Here is a 26,542-nt window from a genome sequence, read left to right as displayed (position 1 = left end):
AAGTGAGTAAATTTTCTGTAATTATTTTCTTTTTTTTTTTATTACTCATGAATAATTTCTTTAAAAATCTATATCTCCCCTGGTGGAAATTTTTCGGACTTTTGTCTGAAAAATTCCCATCAGTTCTAGAGCTTTAAAGACTTTTTCAAAGTTCTAAAGACTTTTTCAGACAGAAGTACGAAAAATTTCCACCAGGGTCAGCAAAATTGTAACTGCGTTATCCTTTTTTCAATAAATGCTTTAATTTTTTTCAAATTAATTAATTAAATTTTAATACTATTATGACAGTTCAAAGTCATTTAATATTTTTAAAAAGTGGAGAGGGGGGGGGGGCACTGACTGAGAATGCTCAATAAAATTGAGTAAATATTTTAATTATTATTATTATTTTCCACTTACGGATGTATTCAACTAAATACGAGTCATTGCCATTAATCATCGATAAATTGTTTCAAGGACGATAATGAGTATTAAATAATGAGTATCAAGTAAAAAAAATAACAATAATATTATTATTTTACATATTTCATTGCATCGAGTAAAAAAAAAAAATGTGAAAAAATTTGTTTCTTCTAATTTTTAATTATCGAGAAAACATTAACAACAATATTGTTTTTTTTTTTTTTTTTTTTTCAATTGTATGTCATCTATAAAATAAATGCCATGGCTTATAAATGTCTTAATTTTTTTTTACTATTTACTGCTTTCCATTTTTTCTATTGTGATCAGCTAAAAAATTTTAATTTATTTATTTAAGAAATTAGTTGATACGTAATTAGTGTAGATAAAATAAAATCATTATTACCTTTGGTAACTTTTTCCGAACTAGCGGCCTCGGGTTTACAGCTCTTGGTAATGTGACACATTTGATTTCATTTTAATAATAATAAAAAAAATTTTTAAAGTTAACAAAAAATAAAAAATTAAAATTTATTTCATTAAGATCCAAAATAATTAATAAACAATAAATGATAAAATAATTAGTAATCAAATTTCTGATAATATAAAAGAATAAAATTTTAAGCTCATAACAACTAAAATTGTAAATTTTTTCAGAAATAAAACAAAGAAAAATTTAAATAATGAATGAATATAAATACACTCAAATTAATTAATTTTAATCTAAAGAAAACATAGATAATCTGAAAAACGACCAACCTGTGAGCGACACCTAATATTTCGTCCTATCTTTAAGCTCGGACAGCTTCATTAATGTATTTTATAAAAATTAATTTCGAAAATTGAAAATAATTTCATCATAATTTTTTTTATTGCAATGAAAAGTCCAAAAATTTTTTTTAAATAACTAAACACTCTTTTAATTTTTATATATAAATTTATTACATTCAAATTAACATTAATCTTTTAGCGTATTTCTTCTTTATCGACAGTTCTTACCACCTGTAGATACATTTGAGTGAAGATGTCTTTGAATACACCCTGATGAGTTGTCGACAACTCTAGCTTTCTCAACATTTGGCTACAAGTTACCGCTAACTTTCTGAGAAAATTGACGCCAGGGAAGAGCCGCAATACGAGAGCAGGCTTCTGAGAAAATTGAAGACAACTTTCCGTCAACTTATAATTGCCAACTTTTGCAACCAAAAACTGACTTGTTGGCGCCATCTTCAGAGAAGTGCATAGTAGTAAACATCTACTAAATAATCCGGCCAGCAAAGTAACCGAACGTACTTCGGCTTGTTTCGCCTTCTATTCTCGGTCAGTAGTGAAAAGTCAAACGTTCGGGTCCATACTAATGTTTTTAGGATCTTTTACGGTCACGTAAGTATATACATGTATACATATACCTATAGGTATACCAGTGTACTATACAATCCATGATTATATAGTTTTGAGTTGTATTGGTTAGTTAACTTTCGATCTATACAAATGAAATAGTTGTCAAAATGATTATTTTATTTATGAAATTGTAATCAATAGCGTTTATACTGCACAATATAGGTATGTGTAATCGATCGTGGATAATTATCATTATGTAAATGTAAAATACAAATTGAATATTCCGATTTTTTTTATAAAAAGAGTGCCAAAATAGCTGTGGATCTAATTAAACATCAAGAAAAGTAATAGCTTTTTTTAATATAAAGAAACTATTAATCGCTCATAATTATTGATTTGGATTTATGATACTTTCATTCTTGTTTTTAAAACCTCAATTAATTAAAATTTTTTTTTTTACACCATGTCAATAAAACTATTATTTACATAGTAAAATTACACATAGTTCATAGAATTTTTATAAATTCAACCAATTAAATATTTATAATTCTAAATATTTTCATAAATAGGAACAAAAAAAAATAAGAAGAAAGTTGGTGGTGATTGAAAGTAATCAAATCAAGGTGGAAACAAAAACAGCAAGACCGACTTGCTCGGTCTTGGTGAATGGTTTTGCAGATTGACTCAGTGTGGGGTTGGGCGTCACCCCCGTCGCGCCTACAACTAGCTGGAGGTAGCCGAGGAGCCTCGGGAAACGTGGCTGCCCAAGCATCCTCACAGAGGATGGGTGAAATGGTTGTTGAACGAGCTCCATCGCCGGCACGCCTGAGTCATACTTCCGAGAAGCATCCTCGTGCTACCTTAACAGAATTGAATGTATTAAGACGCCACCGAGAACTCTGTGATGTTGTACTCAACGTTGGTGCCAGAAAAATATTTGCTCATCGAGTAATTTTGTCAGCATGTAGTCCTTATTTTAGGTAATAAAAACATAAATTAACTTTTGCTCATATATTCATTTATTGCATAAATTTTTTATAGTAAAGTAACTGTCGATTTGGGTGACCCAAAAAAACCGACTTTTTTTTGTTTTCTAGTCTTATGAAAATTTGTTGATTTCACATGTTTCACAAGACCCACTCCAAAAATTACCTCGACTAACAATTTTTAAGGGGTTGCTCTAGGAATTCAGATTTCAAAAATGATTGAAATTCGTTTTTTTTTCTTGTAGCAGAAATATTTTCTACTTGTAAAATCAATGCCATGCTGAAAATTTTAACTCAAAATATGGATCTTTAAACGCCGCCCAAGAATTTTCAATATTAGCTCATAATAGGTAGCTAATACTTGGAATTAATTTTTGTATTCTTTTATAACTCAATGATTATCATTTCATTAAAATATAACTTTTGCACAACCGAAAATATACTCGACAGTCTTAAACAATAAAATTGGGTAAGATTTGAATAACAAAAAAAACCTAAATTGAATAAAAAAATAAAAAGTATGTAAGTAACTGATTTTTTCTATGTTTCGGGTTTTATTTTTATTCGTTATGATATCAATCAATGATGAAAAAATTGAAATGCTTTAATATTAGTATTTGTGTCGCTCGAAAACTTCTCAAAAACAGCACTCGGAAGCATTTAAAATTCTCGAGTGACGTTTGATTCTTTAAATTTTGGGCTAAAATTTTCAGCTTTTTCATTATTTTACGAATATTAACTATTGCTGCCGCGAGAAAGAAAAAAATTAGGGAAAAACAATCCGAATTTCAATCATTTTTGGAATTTTTAAAATTCGTGAGCGACTTCCTGAAAAATTTTTATTAAGCTGATTTTTGGAGAGGGTTCTGAAAATATCTTAAATTAACAAATTTTCATATGAGACTCGAAAACAAAAAAAAAGTCGGTTTTTGTGGATCACCCACTGTCCATGTTATATCATATGAATTTTTTTTAATACTTTATTAAATAATATAAGTTAAATAAATCATATAGCATTAATGACCAATATATATGTATATATTTATAATAACTTGAGCAATGATGTTATCAATTATTAGATATTAAGTTTAAACTATTATTCAAGCTTATAAATGTGTCATTATATAAATTACTTCATTAAAATAAATTAGGATTGTGTAGTTTTAGTTATAATGGAGATTTAATTATTTGTGTTTTAACAGTTTTCTATTTTTTAACAGGGCTATGTTCACTGGGGAACTAGCAGAGTCTCGACAAACAGAAGTTACAATAAGAGATATTGACGAAGTTGCTATGGAGTTACTTATAGATTTCTGTTACACGTCTCATATAATTGTTGAAGAAGCCAATGTTCAAACACTGCTTCCAGCTGCTTGTCTTCTTCAGCTCGCTGAAATCCAAGATATTTGTTGTGAATTTTTAAAGCGACAACTAGATCCATCAAATTGTTTAGGAATCCGGGCATTTGCTGATACTCATTCATGTCGTGAATTGCTGAGAATCGCTGATAAATTTACTCAACATAACTTTCAAGAAGTTATGGAAAGTGAAGAGTTCCTTCTTTTACCAGTTGGCCAGTTGGTAGATATAGTATCATCTGATGAACTAAATGTGAGGACAGAAGAACAAGTTTTTAGTGCTGTAATGAATTGGGTAAAGTATAATGTAACTGAAAGACGTCAACATTTAGCTCAAGTACTTCAACATGTAAGATTACCATTACTAAGTCCTAAATTCTTAGTGGGTACAGTTGGATCTGATTTACTTGTCCGATCGGATGATGCATGCCGAGATCTCGTAGATGAGGCTAAAAATTATCTTTTACTTCCACAAGAACGACCATTAATGCAGGGTCCAAGAACACGTCCTCGAAAACCAACAAGAAGAGGTGAAGTTTTATTTGCCGTAGGTGGTTGGTGTTCTGGTGATGCAATAGCTTCAGTTGAACGTTTTGATCCAAATACTGCAGATTGGAAAATGGTAGCACCGATGAGTAAACGAAGATGTGGCGTTGGTGTTGCAGTTTTAAATGATTTGTTATATGCAGTTGGTGGGCATGACGGTCAAAGTTATTTAAATAGTATAGAAAGATATGACCCTCAAACAAATCAATGGTCTTGTGATGTAGCGCCAACAACGTCTTGTAGAACTAGCGTTGGTGTTGCAGTTCTTGATGGTTTTCTTTATGCCGTTGGAGGCCAGGATGGGGTACAATGTTTGAATCATGTTGAAAGGTATGATCCTAAGGAAAATAAATGGTTCAAAGTATCACCAATGACAACTCGCCGACTTGGAGTAGCTGTCGCTGTACTTGGCGGTTATCTCTATGCTATTGGTGGATCAGATGGACAATCGCCGTTAAATACTGTGGAAAGATATGATCCAAGACAAAATAAATGGTCACAAGTTTCACCAATGTCTACAAGGCGAAAACATTTAGGCTGTGCTGTATTTAATAATCTTATTTATGCTGTGGGTGGAAGAGATGATTGCATGGAATTATCAAGTGCTGAAAGATACAACCCACATACGAATTCTTGGAGTCCAATCGTCGCCATGACATCTAGACGAAGTGGAGTAAGGCTAATCAGTATGATTTTTAGTAATTATTTATTTTTAAATTATGGTATACTAATTGATAACTAATTTTAAGGTTGGGCTAGCAGTTGTCAACGGTCAACTTTATGCCGTTGGGGGGTTTGATGGTACTGCCTATTTAAAAACTATTGAAGTTTACGATCCTGAACAAAATCAGTGGAGATTGTGTGGTTGTATGAATTACAGGCGACTCGGAGGTGGTGTAGGCGTAATGAGAGCACCACAGACTGAAAATTATATATGGTAGCTCAGGCCCCCCTCTTCGGCCCAAACGGCTGAAACACCTTTAACTCCACTGACTCCTGTAACACCACTAACACCGCTTTCTGGACCAGTTGTTTCAACTAATAGCAGAAAACGCTATCGACGCTCCATGAGCATTATTTAAAAATTTTTTTTTTTTTTTTTTTGCTACGGCTAATATTTTTAATTTATTCTTAAAGTCATATCTTACAATTAATTATACATACATAAATTTATATAATTTTAAACATTTCATTGAAGTATTTTTTTATTGATTTATTGACTTGTATAGAAACTGTTATTTCATTTTAAATTCATTTTAGATAATTTTTATGATGTTCAGCTTTATCTCATTTGTTTAATGATTTAATTTTATTTTTAATTTTTTTGTGTCTTATTATTGGTCTAGATTATTTTAAATTATTGTGTATATTATAGAGTAATTGATGAATATTATTGACTTGGGCTAAGACTGGAAATGCCTAAATCTAATTTGTTTGTTTTTCCTTTTTTATTTATTAATTTATCATTCTAACGGTATATATAAAATATTCATTTAAAAAAAATAAAATCTTTAAAATATTAACGCGCCACATAACGTCTTCTTTATCGAGGTGTTTTGTTTAACAGCTTTTACTTTAAGAGACTTATTTGATTACAACTCCGTCATTGTTTTAACAAAAAACAACCAAAAAAAGAAAAAATTACTTTTGTCAAAAAATTGTTTTCATATTATTTTTAAAAAATATTTCTATTTACATGGCATTATCTTATCGTTATATTTATACATCTAAATCCTTAAGAAAAAAGATGTTTCTATATTACAAAGTTACAGTAAAAAAAAAAGTTTTTAAGTTCAGAAAGCTGTAAAAACGTTATATTGAGAAAAAACTGATTTCGTTTTTGTAATTAACAAATCAAATATACATGCGGTTATAACTACATTGACATATTATATTAGGATAATTATTCATGAATGATAAATCTAACAATAAATTACTTTTCACAGAAAACCTTATGGAAAGATTTCATTTTCTTTCATACATTTTTGATAACATTTATCTAAAATCATTCAGATTTTTAGTCTAGTTACTGAGTACATTTTTATTGCGATTACAAGAGTAACAGCATGCCATTTTTTACCACGTTTTATTAACTCGCTTTCGTGTACGTCTTTTCGGGTAAAATTTTCTAATTGATTTTAAACTATCTTCCCGATGAGCTAGAGACATGAAATCTGAAACATAGCTCAAAATTAGACGACAATGCAGGAAAATCAATAAAAAATCTGTCTATCGGTTGACCCTGCGGGCCAACCCTAAAACTTCCCGCTGTTTTCGAGCTCAAGGAGTTCGAAAACATTGTTGTGAATACATTTTCGAGCTCGGAAATACTATTGTATACCATTGTTTTCGGAAAAAACCGTTTTTTAGCATTTCTTTCTCCCACGATATCTTACGAACGAATTAACCGATTGAGATGGTTGAGGCGGCAATCGACGCGTTCTCTTAAGTTCTAGAGCTGATCGAATTTTGGAATTGGTCGGATGAGTCGCTTTAAAGATAATCGAAGAAAAACGTTTTTCACTATTTCTTTCTCGATCGATTTCTCTCGAACGAATAAACCGATTGAGATGGTTGAGGTGGCAATCGACGCGTTTTATTCAATTCTTGTGCTGATTAGATTTTGGAATTGATCGATCGAGCAATTTCATAAAAAATTTGAAAAAAACTGAGAACAAATTTTTTTTTGTTTTTCTTCCATATCTTAGAGTCTATTTGATCGATCGATTTTAAATTTTCAGAAAAGTTGACGGCCAACAAACTCTTTTGATTGCCACCTCAAACATTTTCATCGGTCTGTTCATTAAAACGAGTAAGAGTTTACATCCATATACATGCACACACGCACACACACACATATACATACATACAGACACTCGGGCATCTTTCTGAAAATAGTCAGAATAGCTTCCTAAGACCTCAAAACGTCAACATCTGATGAAAACTCAATTTTCGAAAATCGGGGTGAAACCAATAACTTTCCGAATTTTTGAAAATTGATAATTTTCTTAGCGGGAAGTTAAAGAAAACCAAAGAAAAGAAGAAGGAGAAACAGTAGGTGGAAGAAAAAAATAAAATAAAAATTGAATAAAAAATTCATATTCGTTTGTTTGTCTGCTCGGTAAAAATTTTATAATAAATTTAAAAGTAACTTCTAGATGAGTTACATTCTTAAATATAGCTCATAACTGGATGACAGATAAACAAACACCATGTAATAAAGATGCAATGAAGGAGATAGAAAAAATGCGATGATTAGGACTTCCAGCACCATGAATACTCGGAGAAAAAAATCTGAAAACCGCCTGACTCTGCGGGCCAGCCCCAAAACTTCCTTCTGTTTCCGAGCTCAGAGAGCTTGGAAACATTATTACTTGTGAATTTTTGAGCTCTTCGAGCTCAAAAATTTGTTAGGCCGGTAAAACATACTTTCACTGAAAAATTATAATTTTTGTCCGACGATATCTTTGGAACGAATGAACCGATTTGAACGTTCTTGGTGGCAGTCAAAAGGGCTTAACAAGACTTAAAACTGATTACATTTTGAGGCGAATCGGGCAACTGGTTTCTAAGTTATGCGCAAAAAACAAACAACAAAAATTTTTTTATTTTTATTCTTCGTATAACTTTTAAATTACACTGTGAAAAATTTCCAACAAATTTTACTATGAGCGTATTATAACACCGGACCATAAGAAAACTGGTACAAAATTTACAAGTGTCCCATAGTAAATGGTATGCGCAGATGACACGATTGGGACCTATGCGCATACGTTTACTATGAGATACTTGTAAATTTTGTACCAGTTTCCTTATGGTCCGGGGTTACAATGCACCCATAGTAAAATTTAATGGAAATTTTTCACAGTGTACATGACCGATCTACCCCAAAATCTAATCAATTCTAAGTTTTGGTGAGCCCTTTTGATTGCCACCAAGTACGTTCAAATCGGTTGATTCGTTCCAAAGATATCGTCGGACAAAAAAAGTTTACACACATACACACGGACGTCCACCCGGGAATAGTCAGAATAGCTGCCTAGGACTTCAAAACGTCGACATATGCTGAAAACTCGATTTTCGAAAATCGGACCGAAACCGATAACATCCTTTTTTCTGAAAATTTGCAATTTTCTTAGCGGGAAGTTAAAAATATAGTAAATTTTACTACAAAAATATGAGAATAATTACTAAATTTAGATAGTTATAATCTTGAAACGCTAATGATTTATATGAAAAATTCATAAACAGATAAGTATATTTTTCAAGTGATATAGTAATTTCTCGTAGACTGATTTTAGAGTAAGGTAAAATTAAGCCCCTATACGCGCTGACTTACATTGGAGTGAGATTAAATCACTCAATATAAATTAATAAATGAAATAAAAAACCATATTTTTTTTTTACAGTTATTTTTTGAAGTTTCGAGTATTAGAATAAAATTGTAATTTGAAGAATAATGTTGTTAATTAATTATTATTAATTTTTTAAATAAGGTCCTTGAGTGTACCCATAGTCGCTCACCAAAAGTTGTGATGTACCATTACTTGATCAACACATGGCCCTGTAGTCGTTCAAAGACAAGATCAATGAAGCTATGATAAGTTTATCGATTCGGAAAATAATTTATAAATTATAATATTTTATTCTTTCAAAAAATAAAATTTCATGAATTTTTAAAATGTATTTAATAAGATATAGTTATAACAGTTCTTAAAAAATTTGACGTAACCTAAATTTAATCTAACGAATAAACGTTAAAATAAACATGCCCGGCTGAGCGCGATTTTGAAAACAGTCATTTAATTTAGATTTATAATCCATTATAAAATAATTTGATACATCATATTTCAATGTATTTAGATTCACAAATTATTATTTATCAATAATAATATTTTTAGTTGTAATTTTTTTTTATAAAAATTATAAAAAAACACCTTAAACAGTTAAAGTGAGCGACCAATGGTACTGAGTGGGCATAGAAGCTTTTTTTACCTTACTTATTTAATCGTATAGTAAAATTTATATGTCAAATATGAAGTATTGAAAATCTGATTATTAATAGTAACAACTCGTTTAGTATTTTCTAATATACTGGTTATGGAAACTCTACTATATTGTATATTAATTTTTAGTTATATTTATAGTAATTTTTATTATTTAAATATGAAATAAATATCAAGTGCATTAGTAAACTTGACCATATATTTAGTAAATTTTACTATATTAAAATAGAAATAAATAAAATTAAGTTTTTAATAGCTTTTAACTTCATTCGATAAGCTTTAAAATTTACAGTTTTTCTCAACAAGTTTTATGTAAAAATTATTAAAATTTGTTTCTTAAAATAACGATATTGCCACTATAAACTGTAAATTTTACATTTCCAATTAGTAATATTTGTGTTTATTCTTTTCAATAATCTAGTTTAAATAGTGATAGAAGCCACTGCTAAATGTAAATTTTTTTTTTCTTTGTCATCTGAACGTAATTTTTCGTTTTTTTATTTCGATAAAATTATTCAAGCAAACATTAATATTATATATTAAAGTCATGATGTATTATAGGATATACTATAGTACATTCCAAAAAGGTACTTGTTACTCTGTCAGGTGACAGAAGAATACTTGAACAAAATTGTTTTAAATTTGGAATATAACAATTCTACAGGGAGAGAAAATTATGGTAACAATTACAACATATTGTGGGAATGGTTGCCATAATGCATAGTAACCGGTTTTTTTGAAATGTTGATTATAGGAACGGCACCCATATATATTATTGTAATCATTCCTATAATTATGGGTATAATTCCCATATGGTATCGGAATAGTTTCTATGGAATTATGGTAATCGTTACCATGTAACTATGATAATGGTTACCATAATATGATGGTAATGGTGACCATAATATTATGGTAATCGTTACCATAATATTTAGAAATTATAATAATTTTTTTTTTTGTAATAATCGTTTTTTTTGTATACTTGAAATTTTGTAATATTTTGTAATATTAAAAAAAAGGCTTCTTACAAAAAAATAAAATTATTATAATTTCTAAATATTATGGAAATTATTACCATGATATTATGGTAACCATTCCCATACTATTATGGTAACTATTCCCATAATAGTATGGTAGTCGTTACCATAATATCATGGTAATCGTTACCATAATGTTATAGGAATAGTTACTATAATATGTAGGGCTTATTCCCATATACACTTAGGAACCATTACAATGTGGTTATTGAATTGGTTACTATTTACTTATGGGAACTATTGCTATGAGTATGGTAATCATTACCATGATTCTTTCACATGTGATATGGGAACTGTTACCATAATGATAGGAATTGTTCCCATACTTATGGGAACTTTTCCTAGAAAGTATGGGTCTATATCCCATAATCCCAAGTAATCATTACCATAACGGTATGGGATGATATTTCATAAACGTACTAGGAACAGTTACCATAATTTTCTCTCCGTGTAGAACATCTTTCTTACCAGGGAAAATACAAGTGGTTGGGTGCGATCTCGTGGTGAGCACCGAACTACTCCTGCTGCTGCTGCCAAGCACTTGTGACTTTCTCCTTCTCCATATTTATCTTTTCTCCCAAGAAATTTTTTTTCTTGGCTTAAGCAACTTTTGTTTTCTTGGTCGGAGCATATAAAAATACTTGCATGAAAAGTATAGTACTTGTTATAAGAAATTTTCTTTTCTTTAAACAAGAAAATGCAATATTGCTGCAAAAAAATTATGTATCCTGCTTAGAAAAAAATATCTTTTGCTTTAAGTAATATAAGCTCTTGAAGCAAGTGAAAATTTTTTGATTTAAGCGTAAAAATATGTTGACATGAGAAATAAATTTTGATTCAAGATAAAAATTTGAAGATAAATGTTTACTTGGTACAAGTATTTTTTTATTTTCCGAATCGATAAAAAAAAATTCTGAATCAAGAATATTTTCCTTGATTCAAGTTAACTATTTTTTCTGTCGATAATCTCTAATATTGGAGCATGGGTCTTGGCTTAGTGCAACGTGCACTCACATATACTATTTCAAAAATATTTACTGACAATTCAATAGAATTTGTTTTTTCGTACATGCTGCTAATTGCCGTGATACGGTCCTGAATTTCAATATCTAAAATGTAAAACTTACAAATTCAAATGCAAGTGATTTCAGGGAATTGAAACGCAAATTTTCAATTTTCAAGCTTTAATGAATGGTTGTCAAACTGCAAAAGTTGAAAAGTACATTTTTAATTTTCTGAAACTTATTAACGATTTTTTTAAAATATAGTTTTACTATTTTTACATTTTAAATAGTAAAAGTTCGTGATTGCTAAGGCATTGATAATATTTGACATAGAAATTTTAAAAATTACAGTGTGAGATGTAATAGTTCCATTTTCTACATTATGGTTCATAATTGAATGCCCATACTGTAAATCTTCTCGAACCACTCAAAAAATTTTCTTATTTGATACTTTAATTTTCACACAACGGCTAAACTGTAATTTTTACAGTTTTAAAGAGGATTAAATGATTTTTAAAGAAACAAACTGTCTGTGAGCAAAAGGTAATAATTATTTCACATTTTCTTGTGCACGATTTACATTTTCAAACTGTAAATATTACTGCTTAATTTCCAACTAATTTTTTACAGGATAAAATTAAAAAATTACAGTATACATTCTAACTTTTGTAATTTTTAATATGACGGGCTGGTTTTTACATTTTATTCTGTAACTATTCCAGTTTTCTTTTTTCCGTGTTATGACAAAAAAATGTCCTGTCCGGAAAAAACGAGATTGTGACCTTAAAGTAAGAATGATAAAAACCGTTCAAACTTAGGATAATTTTTTTTTGTTAGTTTAATAAAAATTTTAATTTTGATAAAAACGAAATGTTAAAAAATTTTTTTTTATTATTATAGTTTTAGAACATAATTACGTCGATTTCCGAAAAAAAAAACGCTCTTTACCATTTTTTCGCAAACGATATCAATTGAACGAATAAACTGATTGAGACTGTTAAGGTGGCAATTGACGCGTTTTATTGAATTCTACAGCTGATCAGATTTTGAAATTGATTTATGTAGTCGTTTTTGAGAAATTTCAAAAATACTAAAAAAACTTTTTTTTTTAATTCTTCCGACAACGGTTTCTCTTAAACGAATGAACCGATTTTAATGGTTGCCTGTACAAAGTCGCCGTTAATGGAAAAAATGCCGTAGATTGGCCGATGTCAGACTGCCGTCAATCGGCCAAGCATTGGCAATTAGTAATGGCCCAAGCATGGTTAATTACCAGCAGCCGTTTAATATTTTAAACGACACTGCCGATGGCTGGCCAATGAATGGCAGCTTATGACTCGCAGATTATCGTTTCGCAACGTTGGGATACTGTTAGTGAATCAGTGGTTCATGACTTTGTCAAATAAAAAAATCTACTAATCAATTATTAATTATACAAATAACTTATTATTATAGTTTTCTTTAATTAATATTTATTTTTTTTTTGGATTTAAATTAATTTTTAATCAATAATATATTTTAATGTTCCGATTAAAGTTATTTACAACTAACAATTAAAATATTTTTTAGTTCGTTATTATTTGCAACCAACAACCGCAATTTTATAACTTTATTTATAAAAATTAATTTAATAAAAAAGTAATACATACATTTTTATAATAAATGTCATTTTTAATACTGGTGGTAGAGCGAGATAATTCAACTGGATTCTTGATAAATAATCAATTTAATTTGATAAGTTTTATTGTAAAAAATTATGTAATTATAATAAAATAGTACGAAATTCTTATTTTTTTTTCTAAATAATCGAAAATATTCATTGAATTGCTCTTTATATTTTATAAAATCGAGTGGTTGTAGTAGAATGAATATTTAGATCATTCAAAAGTGTCAGTTCAACATTAGCAGTTTCATCCATGATCATGAATTATATTAGGTTAATAAAAAAAACTTCTTTTAAATTAAATTCATTTACATGATTGGCTGATTGTCGGCTGCCATTAATCGGCCGATAGTCGAGCGCCATGAATAGGCCGGGGTTATCATTTGTATATTCAGCCGTTCATGGGCCATTAGAAATTGTCAATGACCGGCCGTTAATCATCATACTTCGCCCGGTGATGGGCCGGGTTTCCAAAGGCTGGTTTCCAAACTTTGTATGGGTGAGGTGGCATACGACGCGGCTTATGAAGTTTCAGAGCCCAGTTGATTTTGGAATCAATCCATCAAGCACATTACAAGTTATCCAAAAAAAAAAAGAAAAACACTTTTGAAAAAAGTTTATTTTTGGAATATTTCTGAATCAGCCCTACCGATCAATCTTAATTTTTTTCGGCTTTTAGATATTGACAAACCGCGTTGAATGACCAGTTGAAGATCAAAATCGGTTCAAACTCTCAAAAGTTACAAATATTTACGTACGTACGTACGTACATGGAAAAAAGAAAACTGGAATAGTTACAAAATAAAATGTAAAAACAAGCCCGTCATATTAAAAATTACAAAAGTTAGAATGCATCCCTAGTAGAAATTATCTAGACTATACTCGATTTCAGACCAGTAACTGGCCAGCGATCCCCACTAAAAACTAGAAATCCCGCCACCTAAAACTAAAGCGTACCCTTGCGACCTTCAACCCACTCTGGAAACACTCTGGAATCGTAGTCAGAATATTAACATTCTAAATCCAGTACGTTTCCAGAGTGGTTTTGTGCCCTTTTTCCAGAGTGACACCAAAGTGGTTTCAGAGTTAATCAAGAGTAGATCAAAGTGTTTTCAGAATGGACCCAAAGTGAGTCCAGATTGAAATCAAAGTGTTTCTGAAATGGGCTCAAAGTGAGTGCAGGATGAAATCAGAGTGTTTTCAGAATGGGCCCAGAGTCGATGAAATTTAAATATTGAGAAATAATAAAATTTGGTACTTGCTAAACACATAAATCAATAATAATCTACAAAAAAAAAATTTTTATTCCAATTTTTTAATTAACTATTCTTTTGTTAATTAGTTAATTTTTACTTGTTAAAAGTTTACATAAAAACCCTGATTATTTCTAACTTAAAAACCACGAATTTTCTTTTACTTCTTGGAGCTATTCTTGAAAGGGTTTAGAAAAGATCGCCGATAGAAAAATGAAAAAATTTCGATTTTTTACTTCTGTATTAACAATCTAAAGCATTCAAAAATAAAAAACAAAAATAGAGCAATCAAGAAAATTTTTTTTTTATTATTTTGGTTTTATTGCTAAAAGCCACATAACAATAATTTTAAAAAAATTTTTACTTGCATTGTTGAAATAACTGTTATAAACAAATGTATTGTTAATAAGATTTAATAAATTTTTTTTTTTGAAAAAAAAAAACGCTTAATGAAAATTACGATTTTTGAGAAAAAAATCGTTTCTTAAAAATTTTTTTTTATTGCTAAACAGCGCATTTGCTAATTAACAATTTTTTTTTACTCAATATTAATATTAAGCAACCATAATTTTTTTTTAAATCATTTATCATGTTCTCTTATATTCGAAAAAAAATTTTTTTTTATTCATTTATTATTTGTTTCGTAAGCAAACAATTTGTTATAAGCAAATCAATTTTTACGCAATATTTTTTTTTAAATACTAAAAACAACCATGAATTTCTTTTTTTTTTTGTAGAAAAAATTTTTTTTTTCTTTTTTCTATAATTTTTTGAATTATTGTACACTTGAACTTGTCGCTATCTTTCTGTTCTTCTTGATTGTTATTAAAATAACTTATTGAAGATACGACTACAACACATCAAGTCTTTTTTATTCTCCATTAATCATTAAACTAATTGAACTTTTAATCGAAGCTCTATTTTCATTAAGCATTTTTTCCCAAAAAAAAATTTTCATTAAATCTTATTAACAATGCATTTGTTTATAACGATTATTTAAAGAGAAGTAAAAAATCGAAATGTTTCATGGACTAGATCTGATCTAGATTATATCATGGATTTGTAATATTTTTATTTATGGGCAATATTTATGAGAAATATCTTAAGTTACAAAATCGATTATGTTTTGTTCACTATTTATTTAGTGTCTTTTATTTTAAAATTTCGACAGTTAATGAAAGTTTTGATAACTTTAGGTTTTATTTGACTTAGTGACTAAATATTTATAGTATTGAATAAAAGTAATAAAATAACTCTTAAAATGTCAAGAAATTTTCCTTATTTACTGAATAAAATCGAAAATATTGTGGCATTAGAAACCATTAAAATTTTTGTGACATCTTATTGCGGAAGCGCATTAGCATGTTACAAATTACTTGAAGGTCACAAGGGTACACATTGATCACACTAATATATTTTCTGTACTAGTGTGTATGTGTGTGTTTATTTTTTTTCTGTTTAACCTCTATTTTTTAATGTGTACGTTAATATGTAAATAATTTTATGATAAATAATTAATATACATATAAAAAAATGGTATCAATGAAAAAAATGAATACAATAAGTGAATTGCGACTATGGGCAATAGAAACAAATATTGTAAATTGTCCTTTAGACAAATTATTAAAAACTGGGAAGGAGGAAGTCGAAAAAAGGAATAATTAAAAAAAAAAATATTATACATTATTAATAAGAAAATTTTAATTATAGTTAGTTTTTGAAAGTACGATTTAATAATTACATTTATTTTTAAAATATAATGATGTTGCCGGCTTTATAGTTTAACATTCATAAATTAAACTTTGATTTTTTAAGTCAATGAAAGACTCAATAAATAAATTTTATAATAATTTTGTTTGTCAATCATTATTTTTATTATAAGTTATAATTTATTTATTTAAATTAATTAATTTTTAATGTCTGTCAATGCGGGTCAATATTTATTTATTGATCTATATACACTACCGTCCAAAAGTTTGGAAGCAGCAAGGTAAAATCGAATAAAACCAAACTAAGTCATTTAAATTAAAATGTATTGATAAAAAAATAAAGATCAAACAGAAACTAACTTAAACAAAATAAAAAAATAACATACAATGGTAAATTAGATTAAATTTTAGCTTCATCAAAGTGTCCACCTTTCTCCTTTATAATCTTCTCACATATTCTGGGCATTCTATTAATCAATTTTTTTAAATAATCTTTATCTAATTTGTTCCATTCGTTCTCTAATAGCTGCCACAAATGTTCTGAGCTCGTAGGACAACGACTTTTCACCCTCCTGTCAAGTTCATCCCAAACAAGTTCAATGGGAGAAAGATCAGGGGATTGAGATGGCCATTGCATGATGTTTAAAATGTTTTCAGCTTTTTTCTTGTTTAAAAAGTTCTGGCACAATTTAGACGAATGCTTAGGATCATTATCCTGTTGAAAAATGAATCCAGAACCAATGAGACTTAGTCCACTGGGTATGGCAGAATCTTGGAGAATTTTTAAATAGCTTTCCTTGTTTAATTTTCCGGTTATCCTCACAAGATTGCCGGGTTTACTGTTGCCAAAACACCCCCAAACCATGACATTACCACCACCATGTTTGATGGTAGGCACTGTACATGCCTCTGAAGCCCTCTCTTCTTTTGACCGGCGTACAAAGACACGTCTATTGGATCCGAAAATCTGAAATTTTGATTCGTCACTCCAAAGGACATTTTCCCATTGTTCTATAGTCCAGTTTTTATGCGCTTTTGCCCATTCTAGTCTATTTTTCTTATGTCGATTTGTTAGTTTGGGTTTTTTAGCAGCAACACATCTTCTTAATCCCGCAGACAGTAAGCGTCTTTTAACAGTAGTTGTTGAAATAGGTGTTTCTCGCGTATCATTCAGAGCTGCAGTAATCTGTGGTGCAGTTAAGCGTCGATTCCGTTTAGAAAGAACTCTAATGAAGTTGTCCTCTTGATTTGTTGTAGATTTGGGCCTACCAGATCTCTTTCTATCTTCATTTTTCCCCGTTTCTTGTTTTCTAACAAGGGTATAGTGGACACCTTTACAAGAAATTCCGAGCCTTTCTGCGATTTGACGTTCACTGTATCCTTCCTCGCGTAGAGTGCAAATAGCGCTTCGCTGTTCAAGCGTGATTTGCTTGCGTTTTGCCATTTTCAGAAGAAAAATACGGTCAAAGTAGTAGCCGATATCTTTCGAATACAGACAATGTTAATATCACAACTTTCACGTGCCAATGCTCAAGTGCGACTGAATAAGGTCTAAAAAAGTTAAAACCAGCAAACATTATCAATAAAACTACACCATTGCATAGGATAAAGTAGCCGACGGATTAAGTCATAAAACACGTGTTTCGTCAATATTAAGGAATTCCTTAAAACTTGATGAATGTAGGATAATAATCCTTTTGTGTTTGTGTAGACAGTCGTAAAAGGTTGTAAAACTTAAGATTATTGCTAATTTTTACCGCTATTAGTCGGCATTTATTTGTTTTGTTTGAAAACAGGTGTGCTTCCAAACTTTTGGACGGTAGTGTATATCTATAGATAGCATATATGCTTCAGGTTAGATTGATCTATCGCATATAAATTTTTGTAGTAATTTGGAGAAAGATACATTAATTGGAATTAATTTTTAATTTGTCTGGGTATTTTTTAGAAAATCGTTTTATTTTTCCGAGGAACTGGTAATTTTAATAACCTCAAAATCTAAAATTTTCAAGTGACAGTTTTTTCAAAGCCGTCATGTTTCTCTTGGATCTCTAGTAAAACTGGCCAGTTACTTGACAAAAACTCGATATCCTACTTGCCAGTTTCTGGTTTAAGTCTAGTAAAACTGGCCAGTTACGAGACAAAAACTCAATTTCATTTCTACTAAGGATAATATTTCATTACGTTTCGTTTATGAAGCGCTGCGTTACTATTTGAAAATGTAATAAATGCTCGTTCGAACTGCAATTATTCCTGTTTTCTTTTTTCCGTGTACGTACGCGGAAAAAAAAGGTAATTTTCCTATGTTGCATAGTAATATAACCTATGTTCACATGGGAATTTTTACTATGTTAACATAGGAATAATTCCCATGTTATATAGTAATTACTCCTATGTTGTCATAGTGAATTTCCCCACGTAAACATAGGAAATATTACTATGAAACATAGGAATAATTCTTTTGTGACATAGGAATTACTCCTATGCTAACATAGTAAATTTTTCTATGTTGCATAGTAGATTTCCTTATGTGCATATAGGAAATTCTAATATGTAATAACTAATATAACATAGTAATAATTTCTATGCATATAAAATTTTAAAAAACATAATTTACTTATTTCCTTACATATACATTAGCTTGCTTACTAAGACTTACTTAAGGCGTTCCGATTAGTAAACGTCCTAGTTATACACGGAGAAAAAATTATAGTAACTGTTCCTAATACGTTTATGAAATATCATCCCATACCGTTATGGTAATGATTACTTGGGATTATGGGATATAGACCCATACTTTTTGGGAAGGTTTACATAAATATGGTAACAATTCCTATCATTATGGTAACAGTTCCCATATCGCATGTGAAAAAATCATGGTAATGATTACCATACTCATAGGAATAGTTCCCATAAGCTAATAGGAACCAATCCTATAACCACATTGTAACGGTTCCTAAGCGTATATGGTAATGGTTACCATAATATTATGGTAATGGTTACTATAATACTATGGGAATAGTTACCATAATATTATGGTAATGGTTACCATAATATTTAGAAATTATAATAATTTTTTTTTTGTAATAAGCGTTTTTTTTGTATATTTAATCTTTTTGTGAAACTATATTACAATAAAATATTATTTTTGGTCAGATAAAAATTAATTTGTAAATAATAATAATAATAATAAATAACTTGATAATAATTTACACTGCAAAATTCTATAGAAAAAAAAAATTATTATAATTTCTAAATATTATGGTAACCATTACCATAATATTATGGTAACCATTCCCATAATATTATGGTTACCGTTCCCATAATATTATAGTAACCATTACCATAGGTTCATAGTAACGATTATCACAATTCCATAGGAACTATTCCGATATCATATGGGAATTATACCCATAATTATAGGAATGGTTACCATAATATATATGGGTGCCGTTCCTATAATCAACATTTCAAAAAAACCGGTTACCATGCAGTATTGGAACCATTCTCATAATATATTGTAACTGTTACTATAATTTTCTCTCCGTGTACTAACTTTGTCTGAATTTGAATTTTTGAATTTTTTAAAAGAAAAAAAATTTCATCCTTTATAATTTTTTGAACACAAAAACTTTTTCTATGTTTACATCGGAGAAATTCCTATACGCACATAGTAATAGTTACTATGCCAACGTAGGAAAAATTTCTGTTTTTTTTTCTCCGTGTACATACACATATACATACTAGGCTATGTCAAAATAAGTTTTTTTTTTTTTTTTTTTGGATTAAACGTATCTTAAAAGTTTCTTCAATATGAAAAAAAATTCTCGTAAAGTTTGAGCTCAATATCTCAAAAATTGAGCTGACGCAAAGGAGGGTCTCCTTTCCTATTTAAATAACATTGTAAATTTTTTTTTTTATTTTTAACATAACTACACGAAGAAATTTTTTTTTTAATTTTGCTCTCGACTATATTAAAGAAAATTTAATTCTCTACAAAATTGTCTATGTCCATTTTTTTTCTAAACTCAACAGAAACGAAGTTATAGAGCGCCGAATAGGAGGAAAATAGTATATTTACGCATTGAGTGGAAACCGTAAAATTATATTGAAAGCTGGCCGAAAACATGATGAAAAGTTTTTATTTTTAATAAATTGGCCGAAAGCACGCTGAAAATTTTTTATTCTTATTAAATAGGAGGCGGCAGAGGCAGCCGAGCAGTTCTCGTGTGGCTAAGGCGGGGGGTAGAGTATCAACGTAATGATACAGTACAGTATAAGCACAAGTCGGGCCACAGCCGCACAATGAAGGCAGAAAAAGGAAGCAGTTGCAATATAAAGTCAAAAAGTGTAAAAGGCCGTTAATGCGGCTATACACTGGTACAATTAAAAAAAAAAAAATTTTTATTAAATACGCCGAAAATTAGTTGACAATTGAATCGGCCTACTTTCGCAGATATTTTTTTTTTTAAATAAAATTATGGTACTTAGAAAAATTTTATGCAACTCAAAATAGAACTTAAAAAATTTTCAAGTTGTGGGACTTGAAAATATTCCAAAACTTCTTTAGTAAACAGCATAAAGTCAGTGATCTAAGTGATTAAACATCACTAGTGAATTAATATTATCAAAAACTTTCATATTTAATTATTAGATTTATTTGACCAGAAATACATTCTTATTATTATAAGTCAAATAATATGCCATCTTTTCACCAATTATAGTAGATTTAAATTTTGATGTAATTTTACAGGCTTCATAATTAATCACCTGAGAAAAATGAATTACATAAGGCCACATATGGCTATGTGTAGGGCATATATAAGACAGCACCGTCAACTTTCATACATCTCGCATGTTACATATAGTTAGGTATGGTTTGGTTAGGCCATATATGGTTATACATAGTCACATATTACAATACGTAAGCGTAAGGTAAATGTCCCAATACCGGAACGACGAAGGGTATATGACTGATTTTTATCGTTTTAAAAATATTCAAATAAATTATAAACCAAAATAATTTATTACATCATATAGAATAGACATTTACCAATTTAAAAATAATCAAATAAGTTCATTTTTCTTAAATTTAATATAAAAAAAAAATTTTTTTCTATGATACCCAAAAGACCCAATACCGGAACGCTGAAATAGCCTTGTCCCAATACGGGAATTCGGTTGTCCTAATACTGGAACAGTAAATAAAATAAGTTTTTTTTTGCATTTATTCATGGTGAAAATATTAATAAGTATTAAATAATATTAATGCAAAACGAGTATGAATGTAGCAGACATCAGAGAACTTTAAAATTATAAATAAATAAGATAAATAATTAAAAAAACTATATTTACAAAAAAAGCACTATTAATTTCAAAATTTTTTGAATTCGCATTTTTTTTAATTTTATATTATTAATTATTTACTCGATTTATTAATAATTTTAAATTTGTCTGATGTCCCTGCTTACAAAATCCTATAGGTTCTTATAGCTGTATGTATAAGGCCCTATACTTAACTATAGCACTTCTCATAGAACTCATTCATTCTTATAAAATCTCTATAGGAATTTATGAGAATCTATTGGATTCTATAAGATTTTCTAAACAGGGGTCTGCTATATCACACCCATAATGTAAAATGTATTTAAAATTTAAAAATGATTGAATATTCAATGAAAATAAATATTTTGAACTAAAGAATAGAAACAAAATAAATCATTTGAGGTTATACTAGAAAAATAATTCCAAAAAAAAAAAACTAAAAACAAAAATTTATTTTTTATGATTTAAATTAGAGTTTATCTATACTTAATATATTTTTAACTTCCCGCTAAGAAAATCGACGATTTTCAAAAATTTTTAATTTTCCGCTAAGAAAATCGACGATTTTCAAAAATTTCGGAAGGTTATTGTTTTCACTCCGATTTTCGAAAATCGAGGTTTCATCAGATGTTGACGTTTTGAGGTCCTAGGAAGCTATTCTGACTATTTTCAGAATGATGTCCGAGTGTGTTTATGTATGTGTGTGTGTGTGTGTGTGTGTGTGTGTGTGTATGTATGTAAACTCTTTGTAACTTTTGAACTAATGAATCGATTTGGATAGTTGAGGCGACAATCAAAAAAGCTTGTTGGCCATCAACTTTCCTGAAAATTTCAGATAATTTGATTGAATAGACTCGAAAATATTTGCGAATTACGAAAAAAAAAAAATTTTTTTTTAGTTTTTTATTGATTTCTCAAAAACGACTTATACGATCGACTTCAAAATCTAATCAGCTCTAGAACTCAATAAAACGCGTCAATTGCCACCTCAAACATCAAAATCGGATAATTCGTTCGAGAGTTATCGCGGGAGAAAGAAATGGTGAAAAACGGTTTTTTCTAAATATTTTCGAAACGACTGACGCGATGGATTTCAACTTTTAATCAGCTTTAGAATTCAATGAAACGCGCCGATTGCCACGTCAACTATCAAAATCGATCGATTAGTTCAAAAGATATCGGCGTTGAAAAGTTAAAAAAATAACATTTTATGTTATTTTTTCCGGATAAATCATAATATAACGTACTAAAATGTGCCTGATATCATACCAACTCATCTTTTTTATGGTTTCTTTTGATCATATAATGTCATCGAACTTGGTTTTTAGTTTAAATCATATTATCAACAAAAAAATCGATGAAACGTAGTTTTTAATATTTTTATCGGATGTTTCATATTTTATTGTTTCTTACATGAGTCAAAACTTATTTAATTCTTGATTTTGATCCTTGACATTGATTTCTGCCTCAATACACTTATTTTACTGAACATAATCAGGAACTAAATTTTAAAAACCGCTTCATTGATTATTTTCGATTCTTAAATTTTCAAACTTCAGCATAACAGGTAACTTGTTAGAGCTTGAAAAGATCGTAAAAAAACAATTGCATGTGATAGCATTTTCGAGCTCGAAAATATATCTACACTAATGTTTTCGAGCTCTTTGAGGTTGAAAACAGCAGGAAGTTTTGGGGCTGGCCCGCAGGGTCAACCGACGCCCAGATTTTTTATAACAATTATACATACTGCATTAAATATTAGGGCTCCAGTAATAATTAATATTGTATTACTTGATTTAGCCATTCAATAAAACTCACCGTTAATGTCTATCGATAACATTAATATGATTGGCTGTTCCGGTACTGGGCACGGGTTCATTTTGGTGTACCAATAGACGAACAGTAAAATTAATATAATAATACTACTTTTTTCATATTTTTAATATGTTTTCTTGAATTTTATGTCATTCAAGATGCATATACAAAAAAAAAATTATTGAAAAGTAATTTTATGCATTTTCTATAAGCTTAAGACCATTGACTGATTTCTTAGCAAAACCATTAAGAGACATGAAAAAGTCATGAATCCGAGACTATTGCTCTAATTAACATTTTTTTTTCATATTTTAAATATTTTCTAAAATCTATTTTATATCTTATTTTTTAACTGAAAGATTAAGGTTTCAAATAAAGAAAGTTTTATTTAGTTTCATCGCGTACGAGTTGAAATATGATATAATGATTATCAAATCGTTCCGGTATTGGGTCTTGTTCCGGTATTGGGACATTTACCTTATGTAGGCATATATAAAAGTGCACCAACTATATTTCCATATATCTTATAGATTATATATGGCCTTATATGGCTTCATCAGGATATGTGTGGTCATGTATAACCATTGGGGTGTTTCTGTATTTCCAGGAAAAAATGTTTAGTCATGACCATACTTGTTCATGTATGATCAGGCCTGAAAGTGAATATTATCATGCCTGTTCATGTATGATCATGCTTGATGTCAAATATGATCATGCATGATCATGGCTGAAACGTTAAATATGTTCAGGTCTGATCATGCCGGATCCAGCCTGGAAGGTTAAAAACCTCCAGCTCTGATCAGGCCTGATAATGGTTCATGACGATTTACAAGTTTAATATTTGAAGTAAATGTACACGGAAAGATTGGAACCCGACTAGTTACTGTTCTGCACCTGACTCAGTACGGTGCTGGAAAAAAATGCTCGATTGTGGTGCAGCACCACACTGATTACTCAGTCAGGTTCCGCACAGTAGCTGCTATAGAACTGTCCTACAGCTGACATAGGTTTATTTTCTATTGCAGCAAAAATTTTTTCTTTCTGTTCATTTAAACCAAATGCATTTCAAGATATCTCAAATTTTTGGATCATTTACTAGTATTCATAATTTTCAAGTTATATAATTTTGTAGAAAATAAATTTACAGTAATAGTGACTCTCAAATTTTTTACTTAATGATCATTATTTCCTATTGGATTCAAAGTATCTTTAGTTATGTTAAATAATAATGCAAGCATAAGTATATAGTAAGTTAATATTTGTCATAATACAAGACAATGTGTAAGGAACGGTAGCATAGTTAGAATGAAGTAAATCTTGCTAGAATTTTTCTATAGAACGTAAAATTTTGTTAAATAGTAATAGAAAAATGTGGCTGAAATTTCTGTATAATTGTTAATCACAGATTTTTTACTGCAAGGGAATTTCTTATATTTTTTATAGTTACAGGATATGAAACGGATTTTAAACTTCAACACATGTCTTCAAAAAAAAAAAAAAAAAAAAAAAACCCTTACCTACCCTTATAATACAAAATTTAACGTTCACCGAGGTAAAGTTCACATCTGCGTTGAAGATTCTCCTTCCAAGATCACTATAACGTACTGTCAAAAGCAGGTGCATGCAAACAAAAGTGACCTGAAGGAAAGGTATTTTTAAAGCAATGCTCTGCTATAAAATGTAATAGAAAACATACGAAAAATATTCATAACATACCTGTAAAATGAATTTTTTTTTTTTAGTGAATACGAAGAAGATCGAACCCTTATTAAATGAAACGATTAGCAAAATAAATTTTAGTACTTTTTAATGTTTTTGAATACTTTAAATACTTTTGAATTGCTCTTCTTATGGGCATTTAACATTGCAAATCGTTTTGAATCGTTTCTCGTAGTCAGGGAAGATAGATTTATGTTAATCGTTAATATATTGTGAAAATTTCAAAATATTAAACAGAAAACTTTGTTTCATCGAAAGACTTTTAGAGTTATCGATTTATAATCAAAATTAGTAGAAGTAATAGCAATGCTTAGTCATATATAGTTGATTTATACAAATTGAAATATAGATGTAAACTCTATATATAAAATATATTTTACGTGAAAAAGAATAAGTTGAATAAATTTGTTTTGTGTGTTTGGTATATAAAATTAGATAAGTGAAAGTCATCTAAGGTTACGTATAAATATATTCTAATGTAATTATTGGCGCATGTTGTGTTTTATAAGTAGGAATCAAATTGTAAAAATCTTATTTTTGCTTATACAAAAAAAAAAGTGTTTTACTGAGATAATAAAATTTTTGAATTATTAGGAGAACCCATATGAAAAAACAATATATGGTTAAAATATATAAAATCATATATGTTTGCAACAAAAAAATATATGATATATTATATTGTATATTATAAAAAATCATATAGAGATTTTGGCCAATTTAATATCAAATTATATACCGTGCATGATAATCGATCCCACAGACAACTGATCCCACAGACTAGATTCAACTGACAACTGATCTTCTAATTCATCAGTTTCATCAAGATCTTCATAACTTTTATTAGTATCATCTTCAAAATCTTTATTTTCATCATTTTAAACCGTATGTCGATAGGATCAGATGTCGGTGGGATCAATTTGTAGGGATCACTTGTCATGGTCTAAAATTGTTGGGATCAGTTGACGACACACCTATATATATATATATATATACATACATTTATATATATATTCCATATATGTAACTTATATGTTTTTCATAATGATCCATATATGGGGCATTCCGTTCCAACTCGTCCTACCGAAGTATTTTGCATCTTCGATTTCGCTGAAATTGGGGCACTTTTTTGTACCCCTAAAAATAGGTTTTTATAAATTTTTTTTAAATTGTTTCATCCAGCCTATCGGAAGATATGAATTTTTCAAGATTTCGGGGATTTTTTTTTTAAATAGACATAACTTAGTGAAAAATTGTCCGATTTGGGTCTTTTTTTTTTGAATTTGTCTTTTTTGATTAATTTTTTAAGAAATTTATGCTTAAAATTATTCATTATGAATATGATTGTTTTTTCTTACACTTATTCAAAAAATTAAAGCAACAA

The 26,542-nt window shown here is 29.2% G+C and overlaps 2 protein-coding genes across 4 annotated transcripts; one reads left to right on the top strand and one right to left on the bottom strand.

Annotated features, from left to right (window-relative positions):
• Positions 1–1,686: 1,686 nt before the first annotated feature.
• LOC103575326 (kelch-like protein diablo) lies at positions 1,687–6,495 on the top strand. 3 transcript variants are annotated; one of them, XM_008555061.2, is made up of 4 exons: positions 1,687–1,782; positions 2,310–2,720; positions 3,947–5,303; positions 5,380–6,495. In XM_008555061.2, the coding sequence occupies exons 2-4, from the start codon at positions 2,407–2,409 to the stop codon at positions 5,569–5,571; spliced, it is 1,863 nt and encodes a 620-aa protein (XP_008553283.1). In that variant the 5' UTR covers positions 1,687–1,782; positions 2,310–2,406; the 3' UTR covers positions 5,572–6,495. The 3 variants fall into 3 exon arrangements, with proteins under 3 accessions (XP_008553283.1, XP_008553282.1, XP_008553281.1); XM_008555060.2 differs by lacking the exon at positions 1,687–1,782 and adding an exon at positions 1,820–1,962; XM_008555059.2 differs by lacking the exon at positions 1,687–1,782 and adding an exon at positions 1,820–2,084.
• A 10,207-nt stretch (positions 6,496–16,702) lies between these two features.
• On the bottom strand, positions 16,703–17,746 carry LOC103579175 (transposable element Tcb1 transposase). Its single transcript, XM_008560503.3, has one exon. The coding sequence runs from the start codon at positions 17,744–17,746 to the stop codon at positions 16,703–16,705; it is 1,044 nt and encodes a 347-aa protein (XP_008558725.3).
• Between the last annotated feature and the right edge of the window lie 8,796 nt (positions 17,747–26,542).

The sequence above is a fragment of the Microplitis demolitor genome, chromosome 2 (assembly GCF_026212275.2).
Source record: "Microplitis demolitor isolate Queensland-Clemson2020A chromosome 2, iyMicDemo2.1a, whole genome shotgun sequence".
NCBI lineage: Eukaryota > Metazoa > Arthropoda > Insecta > Hymenoptera > Braconidae > Microplitis > Microplitis demolitor.
This window is presented reverse-complemented; position numbering and strand designations above follow the sequence as displayed.